Raw genomic sequence first — 14,164 nt, forward strand, 5'->3', positions numbered from 1 at the left:
GAATCAGGTTGTCTTTTAATAATGAATTAAACACGAGAGATAACAGTTGCCACCATAGGTCCATGTGCATGTTGACACCATACATATTATGAACATCATACCATGTGTATGTTGCCAAAAACCAATGGATTTGATTCTACCTTGGAAGTCTACTCATAGATCAATGTGGCAAGAGAACATGAGGAAACAGAACCTTGGATCAACTTATTTCAGATTGTATGTACAAACTTCGTTTTCTCCAAGCAAAGTCAGTTTAAGCTTCAAAAATTTTGTGATTAAAATAACCAGATTATAGCTATTTATCAGCCCCCCCCCCCCCCCCCCCCCCCCCCCCCCCAAAAAAAAAAGAAAAAAAAGACCAGCCTTATTAATTCTCTTCGTGATATGCAGCCACCATGTATCTCCCAACTTCCAGACAATTCATGCATCTAATTTAAGAAATTTCTTTATAATTCCCATCATCTCTCCTCCTGGAAAACGCCCAAGACAACCCCTCGCTGCTGCAATCTCGTTAAACTCACAAACTGAATCACCATTATAAGCTTGAAGCTGTTTGCTTCTCTCTTGTTCAATTCCCACATCATCTGTTAGGTCATCATCAACTTCAGTAGCTGGAAGAGGAAATGGATCAAGAGAAGTTCCCAAAATGATGGACTCCCCACCTACTGCACTCACAAAGTCTTTCAACCGACACATTGCAAATGGAACTGTTTCAAAGCTGTGGTCTCCATATTCAACTGGAGTTGAGTGGTCTCCAGTAACGCAAAGAAAGTAACGAAATTTTCCAGTTGATTCTGCCTCCCAGAGGAGCCTAGCCAACTGTCCTATAGCTCGATCTACAGCTTCCAGCCCTTTGACTTTCAAAATGCTTGCCTTGTCATGACCTGCATCATCTATTGCCTGCAATACCAAGTATCAAGCAGACTCCATCACCATCATAACAATGGAAAATATTGAGCCAAGTACTTCGACCTCCCTTACCATCCAGTGGTCCATTGGCACAGACTCAGTCCAGAGGTAAAGAAACAAAGTAAGCAGCATTCATAATCAAATGTTCTCATAGTGAAATGATTTGCTGCTATTAATCTACCCTGTCATTTCAAATTATCTGAAATTTTCTGCAAACAAGATGCCCAATAGGTATTTAATTCAAATGGTCTATGATCATTTGTTAGAATCATTTTCACTATTCAATCCAAAACCATCTTTTCAGGCCAGTCATGCACCAACATAGATGAGGCAAATGTTCTGTATCATTGCATGAGAGCTATGAGATCCTGTAATTCAATTTGAACCTCAATGCAAGCAGGCCCCACATAGTATTTCTAGCTTGAAAACAATGATGTAAAATTTATTAAGATAAATTAAACTCTTTGAAGAGCTATTATAGTTGAATGTGTCTCAGAAGAAAAGATAAATAAATCCTAAAATATATGACCTTGATGTGAAGAAACCCAAAATCATAGCCATCTGATCGACCAGGTTTGTTTTCATCCTCCCCAGGTACAAAAGCAGAGGGGCAAGACTGCAAAGGAGCTGAGAGTGCCTTAGCTATTGCAGTTGCTTTGGAAGTTAAAAGTGTTCGATAGTCTCCAGTTGCTCCAGGGGCATCAAGGATATCAATAGCAAGAGACAGGCCCAGGCCAGCAATAATTTTGGTGGGAGCTACCATGCATGGCCACAATCCATGCTTTTTTTCAAATGGAGGAACCTGAAATATACAATTCAAAATTTTGAATACAAAGCTGTTATTGTAAATGTAAATTACTCAAATTTTATTTTATTTATTTATTTTCAGATTTTAGGGATTTACTTAATGTTACATTACAACATGTAAGAAAAAGGGAACTTGAGTGTACAGGACGGGTGGAGTACACAAAATAAAACCCTTAAAAAATTATAGCCTAAAATTAGATAAATCCAAGAAAATCTGAAAAAGAAGAACAAAGAGATTCCACCTAATATAGTAATCCAGTCAAATATAAAGATGCTCTGAAAAAACATAAGCTTAAGGTTGTTTTATGTTAAAACCATCAAAAAGTTAAATTTTCACAGGATTTTCAAGCCTCTGGAATACAACCACATGCTAGACTTCTCACCGTAATATATCAACTTTCAGGATAAGTTACAAGAACAACAGGATGTGTGGAAGTAATATTGAAGATTAAAGAATAGCACATCTCAGAGCAAAACTGTTTTCCTTAATACCTTACGTCTTCCAGCTTCTGTTTGAGCTCAAAAAAATTATTTCAAATTTAATAATTATATTTTTAAAAAAGCAAAATCCAGACCAGTTAATGAGAGAGATCAAATTTCGAATACAACAGACCTCAAGTCGAATACCACAACCCCGTAGAAGGACAACATTAGCTACATTCTTCCCTTCTGCAACCCGCTTTGCATTTAATGGATGAGAAATCAGAATTCTGGACATTTCCTTGGATAACTCATTAACAACTACAGCTGTGTGCCTTGCTTCATCAGTATCATCTAGAGCTTCAACTTGCAAAAGTAAGCGGTTGTCCTTTAACGGGTCTGTCCCTGATATATTTCCGCTTAATCTTGGTCCTTTGACAACCACTCCACATCTATGCTCTGTTGCATACCTGTAGTAAATGTTATTGTGTTCATCTGTGTCTAGTTTATTATTGAAATTAAAGCCTTAAGCTTCAACTAAGGAACAAAGGTAGCGCATCTCATTTTAATTGGTAAGTCACACATGAACATGGTGGGTCTTGGAACCCACAATTTTACCCTCCACCTTGCTCTTAAAAGGGGAGGAGATGCCATTTGTAGAGTTCTTTAGTAAAAAAGGTAGGACTTCTCTCTCTTATATATTGGTGACTAAAGGACCTACATAAACTTAAAAAGCTGGGAACAATATCTTGAAACTACATATTAGTTGATATATTTAGGCAAAAAAAACTTTTTTTAAAACTGATAAAAATTTGATATACCTTGTTCATAGATATTTGAAACTTCAAAGTTATTTAAAATAGTTTAAATAACAGGAGAAGTTGATAATTCATAGAGTTCTCCAAATAAAGGTTGCGATTGGCAAAAATCTCAAACAACACAGATATGGAAGCATAATCCAACACTAATTCACAAGCAATACTGTAGCAGATATAAGCATCCGCACCTGACTCTAACTTCGTATTGAGGAAAAGACGGCAGCTTCATTCCATCTAATGCTGCACAGAGTATGGGCCCTTCTTCTTCAAAGTGCCTGTCAGCCCTCCTACTTGTGACTATTCCCGTTTTCTCATCCAAGGTTGCAAAATTTGACTAGAAATTCGAAGATGGCAACAAGTCATCATGCATAATAGCCAACCACTAATAAATTTTAAAAAGTACAATACACAGTCTACTAGAACAAGTATAAGCAGGACAAAAGATAACTGGTAAAATATAGAAAGGAAATGAATTTCCAATGCTCAAAACAATTGACTCTTACCACATGCACTCATGATTAAGTACTGGTTGAAATTTTTATGCAAAAGGGAGTCACACAATTATTATTTTTCTTCAGTAATAAGAAAAGTTTCATGTTTAGTAAACGTAATTTGATATTTCAGGCATAGGCATAGTATGAATAGTCTCAAAAAGGACCTTAACTCACATATACAGACATATTTTGTAGACATATTTTGTATACACTGACAAGGAAGAGAGTAGCACACATAAAAATCCTATTACTTAAGATAGCAGAAAGCTAAATGTAAACATCCTAAATTATAAAGAATAATAAAATCTGGACCTCAAAATTCTCCCAGTATAATGTTTTTAGAATTTTTCTCCCTACCCCTATAAGTTTCAGCTTATTTAGCTGAAACTGAAAATTTTTTGCTGAAAGTACTATTCCGCTTATTTTTACTACTATTTATGAGTCCCACTGCACTTTTTGATACTATTCATGAGTCCTACTGTACATTTCAGCTAATTTTTACCTTTATCTACAGTACTTTCAACAAAAAGTTTTCAGTTTCAACTAAATAAGCTATTCCCAAACGGACACTAAGAACTTCACCCTTTAAGCATGTATCCCCAACCCCAGGCCACCCAGTAAAACCAGATTGGTTAAACTAAACAGAGCCCAATTAAGATTTGAAGAGTTAATTTTCATGGAAAAAAAAGGATTTAAAAGCACTATTTCACATCCACAAAAGTTCAAATCTATAAGATTACAGCTTCTGCAAAATATGTCAAAATACAAAAGACTATAAATGTAGAAAATCATCTATCAAGACCACAGTTGATCAAATTAAAATTTTCCTTCTGTACTAAAAGTCAAAACAATTATAAACTAACATCAACTGTAGATTTTCTCTTCTTTAAAATGTAGACCAACATTCATATCAACCACTTCATTTTGTTATCAAATAGACAAGAAATAATAGCACTGTGTGGCAATGCTCACGTGTTGAAAATTCTTATCACGAATCACATTGTCCAATGTACTACTATCATACCACACATCATATGATGCATAATTAGCTACAGGAGAAAGATATGAATTTTTAACCAAGTGAGCAACCATTGTAGTGGCCATAAATGATAAAAAAAGAAGAAAATGTAAAGAAAAATTTACTCACCTTAAATGCAATATCACCAGGAGACATTGCCAAACCAGCACCCATGGACTCAAAAGCACCTCGACCCCGATAATACACTCTTGGGTCATAACCCAATAAAGAGAGGTGAGCAGTGTCACTCCCACAACCCAAGCCTACTTCAACAGGGTCCATAAGACCATTAACTCCAGCAGATGCAATGGCATCCAAATTGGGCACTTTGGCTGCCTGCAGAGGAGTCTTGAATCCAAGCCTTGGCAGTGACACGTCACCCAACCCATCAATCAGCACAAACGCTACTCTTGTCTTAGGTTGCAGCGGACTACCCATGTTTATATATGGTAAAATTCACTTTCCTTCCTTTCTAGATTAGAGACAATGTTGCAAACTTGAAATGCAGATAAAATGAACGAGTAATAATGTAACCCGTTTCACTCTGAATGCCGCTAAGAGCAAAGTCAGCAGACAAGCCGACCCTTCAAACAGCTGATTAAAAAAAATTACAAAAACAACACAGAACAAATGCTATTACATCAGAATATTAGTATTCCATTTATTATGGCAATTGGGCTTTTATGCAACAAATCAACAACATAGAAACAATTTATATTCACCACACCATTATGAATGTATCATGGACTTAAATAAGTCAAAACTTTGGTTCACAAGTCCCAGTCTCATACTCTGCTAAATGAGACATGGTCATAGAAAATATTTATAAGTACTTGATAAAAAATTGAAAACTGGTATATAATTTACAAAATTGAGATTGATTGAGATCAACTAACACATTTAAAAGAAGAAGAAAATTTTAAATTTTCATTTCAACTATGAAACCTATACGAAGCACATGAAGAACCCACATAAAACCCCCTATAAAAAAATTTAAAAAAAAAAAGAAAAAAAAAAAAAAGGAAAGCAAATTCAAATTTAAATCACAAGAAACAATCATCAAACATTAGCAGGAGCCCTGAAGAACAGGAATGCAAATTCAAAAGACCCATAGTAAATGTCCTTTAGAATTGGGACTAACAACAGAATTCTAAAAGCGAGTATTAGCTCTCTATCCAAACGAACTCTTGTATGGTTTTTCCGTAGTAGAATCAAAGGTTGGTCTGATCTGTTCCAAATGGGTATCTATCTAAACTAACCAACAAAGCTCCATTTTTCCAAAAACTAAGAAACCATAGAAAGAAATGAAATGCCCACAACAACAACATCATCATCATTTCTAAGCTAGAAATATAAAGCTCCAATTTTGACACAAACCCAAAAGAAAAAAATGGAATAAAACATCAATAATAAGTGCATGCAAGAAAAGATTTGGTGAAAAATGCTTCATATTACAGTGTGTGCGCTTTGCATATCCATAGTAAAGAAAGTGTACCTGCGCTGTGCCTGTGGTGATTCATTTGGACCCAAAATTAAAAGAAGAAAACTTGTTTTCTCAATCTGTGGCTTTAGTTTTAGACTTAGATTTTTGGGCTGTAATGTAATGTAATGTTTACAGAGAAATCGAATCAATTCAATTCCATATACTCCCTACCACTTTAATCTGCGATAGTGGCACCCTTTATTTCTTATTGGTGAAAAGCCTATTTTCGTCTCAATATTTTCACGCGATTCCCACTTCGGTCCCTAAGTTTTTTTTTTTTTACCATTTTTAGTCCATATTTAGAAAAACACGTTCTGTTTTAGTCCCTATTGTCAGTGCCCTAACGGCAAAGTCCTAGGTGGCAGACGGAACACCCTATTAGCTGACATGGCACCGATGTGACGCTGATGTAGCGATTAAGTGGCATTTTTATATGCTACGTCAGCATTTTAATTTTTTATAAAAAGCCTCATCAGAAAATTTAAACCAAAAAAGAAAATAAATTAAAAATCAAAACTTAAGCTTGCCCAGAAAATTAGTTAATTCTTATGCTTGCCTTGAATATCAAAACTTATGTTTGAAACCAAACACAAAAAGAAAACACAAAACTCAAACCGGACTCCCTTAATATTTTCAAACCTTCCTCTCTCTCTTCCAAAACTCTCACAACTCTTTCTAACTCCATTGCCAGCCTCTCTACTCATCTCCACCGCCGCCACCACTAAAACCGACAGTGGTTCATCGCCTCGCCACATCTGACCGACCCACTCTCATGATTCGCTCAAGTCTCTCTCTGACCACTTGTGACCGATCCACTCTCACGAATTGTTGTCTCTCTCTCCCAGGTAGGCAAGTTTCTCTCTTTCATCTCTCTATCTCTCAGCTCAGTGGTGTGGATATGGGTTTGTAGGTTGTGGGTTTGTGAGTTTTGCTGATTTGGGTTTGTGGATTTGTGGCGGATTGGTGCACTGATCTGTGGCGGATTTGTGGGTTCGTGGGTTTGTGAGATTTGTTGATCTGGGTTTGTGGGTTTTTGGCGGATTGGTACACTGATCTGTGGCGAATTTGTGGGTTATGATTCAAAGGCTAGGTTTGAGAGAATGGTGGGATTTGGAGGATGGTGGAGATTCGTGGGTTTCCAAGTTGGATTTGATTTTGTGTTTCGATGGATTGGTGGGTTTCCAACTTGGAGATTGGTGTTGATTTTGTGAACAAAGAGGATGCAGGTCTTTTGATTTTAATGGGTGTATGTTGGGTTAAAATTTTTGAATATGCAGATCTGTTTCTGGGTTTGATTGTTGGTGTATGTTGATTTCTGGATTTTGGTTGGTGTATGTTGATTATTGTTTGATCTAAGTTCTGAATTTTGATTTGTTTGGTTACAAAGAAAGTACTGGAAAGGCAAAGAAAAGAAAAGACAAGAAACTAGGAATTAATTTACTAAAAACATGAAGAATATGAATAGTAAGAAAACGAAGAACACAAATATGATCTTCCAACAAAATAATGAAAAGAAAAGAAAATTTTATGTTAATTATTAATTATTATTTAAATAATTAAATAATAACTAAAATTTTATTTTATTTTAAAATGCTGATGTGGCATATAAAAATGCCACTTAATCGCCACATCAACGCCACATTGGCGCCACGTCAGCTAATAGGGTGTTCCGTCTGCCATCTAGGATTTTGCTGTTAGGGCACTGACGGTAGGGACTAAAACAGAACGTGTTTTTCTAAATAGGGACTAAAAACGGTAAAAAAAAAACTTAGGGACCAAAGTGGGAATCGCGTGAAAATGTAGGGACGAAAATAGGCTTTTCACCTTTCTTATTTTGATCAACAGGAGAATTATAGGGTACTATTTTTTTCGAATTATAGAAAAACCTCATTTATTATTAAAATAAAATTACACTCTGTGTACTCTATAGCTTAACACCGTCAAACTCAAAACAGAAATTGACAGAGTAATACTTTAGGCAAAAATCCAAAACTAGCTCTCTAACTTTCAAATTTTGTCATTTCAGTCCTCTAACTTTAAGTTTTGTCATTTCAGTCCTCTAAGTTTCAATTGTTATCAATTCAGTATTCTGTTATACTTTAGTTAGCAGTCTTCGTTAAGTGAGCCAAAATGACGCCATTTGGTTTTTTTTTTTTTAAATAAATAAATTTTGCAATTAAAACAAAAATAAAAGATTGTTATTAAAAAAAAGAAAAAGAAAACAATTAGGGGAACAATGTCGTTCCCCTTAGCTGAAATCAAAACAGAAAATCATGGAAAATTTCTCAATAGCCCTAATTGAGTGAGAGAAATTGAGATTGAGAGAGAGAAACCGAGATTGAGAGAGAAACTGAGACTAAGAGAGGGAGAAACCGAGATTAAGATATTTCACAGCGGCCTAGGGTCTGCTCCATCAACTCCAGCTCCAGCCAAGTATAGTTTTGGGTAAGTGATGATATAACTTTTGAACTTTTGTGTTTTCTGAATGTAACCTAGAGTTTTGATGATATAACTTTTGATTTATGTAACCCATAATTTTTATTTTTGTTTTATTGGTATATAACTTTTGATATAAATCTGTGTCAATGTTTACTTCTATTTTATGAATACATCTATTTTTTATATAATTCTGTTTTTGAATGAAAGAATGTTGTCTTGCTTAGGATCTTTCAAGCTCCCTGCTTTCTTATTTCCTACTTTACCTGTTGGATTGGAATCATTGGATGGAGCCGTGTTTTCTTTTTTCTTTTCTTTTTTAATAACAATTTTTTTTTTTTTTTTTAGTTACAATTTTTTTTTTTTTTTTAAAGAGCCAAAACGGCGCCGTATTGGCTCACTTAATGGAGACTACTAATTGAAGTATAACGAGCTACTAAATTGAAAACAATTGAAACTTCAAAGATTCAAATGAAAAAACTTAAAATTAGATAACTGAAATGACAAAGACTAAAAGTTAAAGGGTCAATTTTGGATTTTTGCTTATACTTTATTATGCTTTATGGAAGTAAAGGAGAGCGGGCTAAAATGGCCAAGTACCACTAAATAATTAGAGATCTACCACTTTTTTAAACTCAAATTTGTGAAACTCAAGTTTGTCGTGTAACTTGAGTTACATGAAAAATAGCCACCAATTTTTTATGTAACTCGAGTTCCATAAAAAGTAGCATGGCAAACTTGAAAGCTATTTTTTCAAAGAACTCGAGTTCCTAGAACTCGAGTTAGACGACAAACTCGAGTTTCACAAACTCGAGTTCCAAAAGAGTGGTATGTCCATATATATATTTCCAAAACAGTGGTAGATCCCTACGTATTTTGTCAAATAGTGGTATTTGGCCCTTTTGCCCAAGGGGAGGGAACTTAGCTTGAACCTTGAATATATTGAGAGCTTTATGTGGGTGTTGGTGTTGCTAAAAAACCTTTATAGTTTCAACCGTTGTATTTGAAGAAAGCACGCCTACCAGCCAACTAAATGGAGCTGATGCTACTACTACGTTTTTTTTTTTTTTTTTTTTTTTTTTTTGATGAATTGATGCTACTGGTACATATATGGATTGTTTTCTTTTCTTTTTGATTTTTTGTGTGTTATGCAAATAGCACCCCAGGACTCAAATCAATAATAGTAAATAAGCGGAAATTAAATAACAAGCACACACAAAGAACACAAGAATTTACATGGTTCGGCAAACTGCCTACCTCCACGGCGACAAGGAAGAAATTTCACTATAAAAATAGGGAGATACAATAATGCACAAGAACACTCTCAAGAAACCCAAATCTCAATTACACCTTAGCACTCTCTCACAAAAAGAAACAATAAAAATAGAAGCTGATTGCCTCTCTTTTTTCTCTTTTTTCTTATGAGGCTATACCTACTAGGTTATTGAAATTATCTCTATTGCCGTAACTAATAACATATATATATAGAGAGAGAGAGAGACAGAGACAGAGACGTTAAGTCAGCTACCATAGTCTCCTAATACAACAAAAATTCAGTCAACTTGTGTTGACTTGGGCTTGGCAATGCAAGCCACATGGGCCCTACATCAACAATATCCAATTTGACTTGAATTGATCGAGCTACACTAGCAAACTCCTCCATCGCCTCCACCTTAGCCTTTAAGGGCTCACAAGCTACAAACATCAACCAAGTCCAATTAACTTTTGAACTTGTCTGTTGGAATTGGCTTTGTCAACATATCTGAGGTATTCTCTTCCTCTCTCTATGAGTAATCCTTAGCCACTAACTATGCCTTGAATTTTTTACCTTCTGTAGACACTCGATTTTGCACCCATGATTTAATCAAAGAGAATGACTGGAATGACCTTCCATGTACCCCAAAGATCATGATTGCATTACATGCATCAATTTTTTTTTTTTTGCATTACATGCATCAATTCATTCATTGCATATCATAAAAATGATCTTGAGATTCTAATGGTCACAACGGTGTGCTTGGTTTTCAAATCGAACCATCGGATCGAAAGATATTGCATGATTAAGTTTGCATGGGCAGCATGCATTGTGTCTAGGTAGAGTCGACCACGCACGATTAATTTAAATTAATTCTAATTGGTAAAAAAATTAAAATTAATTAAATAATTTTGAGATTGATTGATAATTAGTGTTTAAAATAGGATTGCATGCATAGGAATAAAATGGATGATTGGATAATAATAAAATTGTCGATAATTTGAACTTTATCAAGATTTATTTTAGGATATTTATCTACAAGATAATTATTCTTGAAAAAGCTTGAATTATCCAGGAAAAGAGATAGAAATCATATACTAAGAATGAAAACACGTCTAGGTACAAGGACCGAATAAAAAAACCCTAAAAAGAGAGTCCAAAACGCACCTGAATATGGAAGAACGTTCGGCGTCCAAGAGCACCATTCGGCACTTTTGGAGTGCCGAATGGCACTTTAAAAGGGCCAACTAGCCCCCTTTTGGGCTTTGGCCCAACTCCCTTTGGGTGATGATAATGCACACCCTTTTCAACCTTTTCACAAAATGATGCGTCCGGATTCACATTTTAATCGTTCATGCCTATTTTTTAAAGTTTTCCCACCTCTATAAATAGAGACTAGATCTCATAATTGAGAGGACTTTTTTTTTGACACTTTAAGAGGCATGCGTTTTGAGACTCTCAAATTGCTGATATTTGCTGTTGAAATTAGGGTTTTTAGGTTTCAAAGATAATTGAATAAGTTTCATTGAACCCTAAAACATCCTCTCAAAAGCAAGGAGTGCTGATGCAAGAGGTTGTTTTCAATCACCCTATTCTTTTTTATGCTTCTTGTTTATGATGATGCATGTTTTTTATTCATGACATGATTTACTAATTGTTGTTTTGTTTAAAGCATGATCTTGAATTTCTTATATATAATTGTTACAATCTTTTTCTTAATTTCAATTATCTGCATATAACCAATTCTTTTTCTTAAAATCAAAATCAGATCTACATCTTTCTTAGATGTAGATCTGAATTTTTCTTAATCTAAAAAAAAAACAGATTTACATCTTTCTTAGATGTAGATATGAATTTTTCTTAAAATGAAAACAGGTCTGCATCTTTCTTAGATGTAGATCTGAATTTTTCTTAATAAAAAACGGATCCGCATCTTCATTAGATGTTGATCTGAATTTTTCTCCAATCAAAAAATTGATTTGTATTTTTTTTAGATACAAATATGATTTTTTAAACATATGCAAATTTTGAAATAAAGAAAAAGATTATGCATGATTGTATTTATGGTTTTTTGCTTTGTTCATATAGCATGAATTTATGTTATAAGTGAAATTCTCTTCCAAAAATATTTTCCATATTTTTTGAATATATAAAAACATATCTGATTTTTCTGTTATCAAAAACCATTTTTCTAAGTTCTTAAAAACAGATCTAATACTTTTTCAAATCAAAAGAATTTGTTTTATGTAATAAACACATATCTGAATTTTTATCTCCAAAAACCATTTTTTTTAGATTCAAAAAACAGATCTGATTTTTTTTTTTTTTTAATATAAGTCAAAACCATTTTTTTTTAATCACCAAAACAGATTTGAATTCTTTAAAACAAAGAAGATGATTCATTCATAAATAAATTTGTGTGATTTAGTTTTGTTCACATGTTCAACATATCATTCATGACATACATAAAAGTGGTACATAGGTCACAAGAGTCTAGAAGACCAGACTCTGTCTAGGCAGAATGGGTGCCTAACGCCTTCCCATTCCATAACCTAGCCTCCAAATTTAGGTATTTGGTTAAGTAGATCTAAGCCTTGTCTTTTCTTTTATTTTGGGCATAATGTAACTAGGACAAAAAGCCATGTATTTTTGGTAGATTGTAACTAGGACCCAAAGCCATGTAATTTTCAAATTTTCAATTATGTAATTTTTTTGGTTCAATCAATGAGATGAAACGATTCAGCTATGTAAAGTTTTATTTAGTTTTTCTTATTTTTTGTATAAAAAATAAGTGGCGACTCCACACCACTTACCCAAAAAAAGAGGTGCCCTAAAAAGCACTCCAAAAATCTCTCTTTTTTTAGAGGCAATTTCCCCGGTCTCTCACAGTGGCGACTCCACTGGGGATGTCGAGGGCTAAACTTCGTATTAGACTGAAATGACCAAATGTGTACCCCTATTTTGCATGATCTTGCATGATATTATTGTTTGTTTGTTTATTTGTGGTTGATGAGATGTTGTATAATATTTTGATGTATGGTATTTGGTTGTTTGTATTGTTTGTTAATATCTTCACTAACTGTCATAGTGTGTGCCATCCAAACAAATACGTATGCACCCCTCTTCAACAATTTTGTGGTGGTAGTAACCATAGATCACTAGTCTTCATTAGATTCGGGTACCTAGTGGCGAACTCACCAACTCATAGCCCAAAGTCACTGGATCATTTCTTATTGACTGTAAAGGACAAACCATGTCGTTCGGACTAACGCAATGTTCATTACAGTACAAGTTAGGAGGTGTAACGTCCTAGCTATAGGAAACAATGAAACAACAAACCCACCCTACAATGTAATGACTTAGAACCTATCCTTAGGTCGGTCCCAATTAAATTTGCATTGCATGTTGTGTTTGTTTGTTTTGGTTGATTGATGGATATGGATGGGGTCTTAGCTTTGATTAACCCGACCAAGCTTGTCATTAGGGGAGAATCTGGTCAAGATCTAAAGGAAGGCTACAAAGAGAACCTAAGCATGACATTCAAGCCAGTAGCCCCAATTCCAAGCCTGTCACTCCCATCACCATATTGAAGCCTTTAAGCATAGAAGAAACTCTATTGTTGTAGCATCACAACCACATCTTTGACCTCCAAGATAGTTCAAGCCACAAGAAGTTTAAAGCTTCTAACAGTATGGCAGAAGAGGGAGAACACCCAAGCACAGAGGAACCCATGAACACCTAAGAGCTGCTCAACACCATGGTAGCTAGTCAGATTCAGCTGAAGGAAGACATGAACGTTATGATGCAACGGTTTCAGAATTCAAAGAGTAATCAAGAGGAAGACAAGACTGATCATGATCCACTAGCCGTAAAAAGTAAGAAGAAGATCAACGAGAGGATAAATAAAATGGAGGAGATGATTAAAAGAGCTCGTAAGATGGAGGACCTTATGGGCTATGATACCCTTTCACTCTTTCCTGATGCGAGGCTGCCTCCCAAGTTCAAGATGCCAACCTTGGACAAGTTTGATGGGACTGGCTGCCCAAAGTCCCATCTGAAGATGTATATGAGGGCTATGCAGCCTTTAGGTGCGACTGAAGAAGTACTTGCTCAGATGTTCCAAAACACACTGACCGGAGCTACTCTTAGGTAGTTCCTTAATCTAGATGATGCAAGGGCAAGAAATTGGGAGGACATTTGCTGAGAATTTCACAAGTAATACAAGTACAATATAGAAGTGGACATCACAAGGAGAGACCTCGAGACCACCAAGTAAGAACTGAAAGAATCCTTTTCTACTTTCATTACCAAGTGGAGAGCCAAGACAGCACAGATGATGAGTAGCCCGAGTGAGGAGGAACAGTTAGCTATGGTTGTAAAGAATTTATTGCCTGTATACCACAAATATTTGTTTGCATAATACTTTCCTAATTTTAAAGATTTGATTGCTGCTGGAACCCAAATTAAGGATGTAATAAACAATGGAACTATAAGACTGATGACCCGCCAAGGTTTAAAAATAAT

At 35.0% G+C, this 14,164-nt stretch overlaps 1 protein-coding gene across 1 annotated transcript; it reads right to left on the reverse strand.

The window, feature by feature from the left end:
- Positions 1 to 333: 333 nt before the first annotated feature.
- Positions 334 to 6,128, reverse strand: LOC126713977 (uncharacterized). The gene is made up of 6 exons (XM_050413953.1): positions 5,962 to 6,128; positions 4,596 to 5,060; positions 3,143 to 3,288; positions 2,330 to 2,606; positions 1,439 to 1,711; positions 334 to 900 (listed from the first exon to the last, which is right to left on the reverse strand). The coding sequence occupies exons 2-6, from the start codon at positions 4,902 to 4,904 to the stop codon at positions 421 to 423; spliced, it is 1,485 nt and encodes a 494-aa protein (XP_050269910.1). The 5' UTR covers positions 4,905 to 5,060; positions 5,962 to 6,128; the 3' UTR covers positions 334 to 420.
- Positions 6,129 to 14,164: the final 8,036 nt, after the last annotated feature.

The sequence above is a fragment of the Quercus robur genome, chromosome 2 (assembly GCF_932294415.1).
Source record: "Quercus robur chromosome 2, dhQueRobu3.1, whole genome shotgun sequence".
Taxonomy (NCBI): domain Eukaryota; kingdom Viridiplantae; phylum Streptophyta; class Magnoliopsida; order Fagales; family Fagaceae; genus Quercus; species Quercus robur.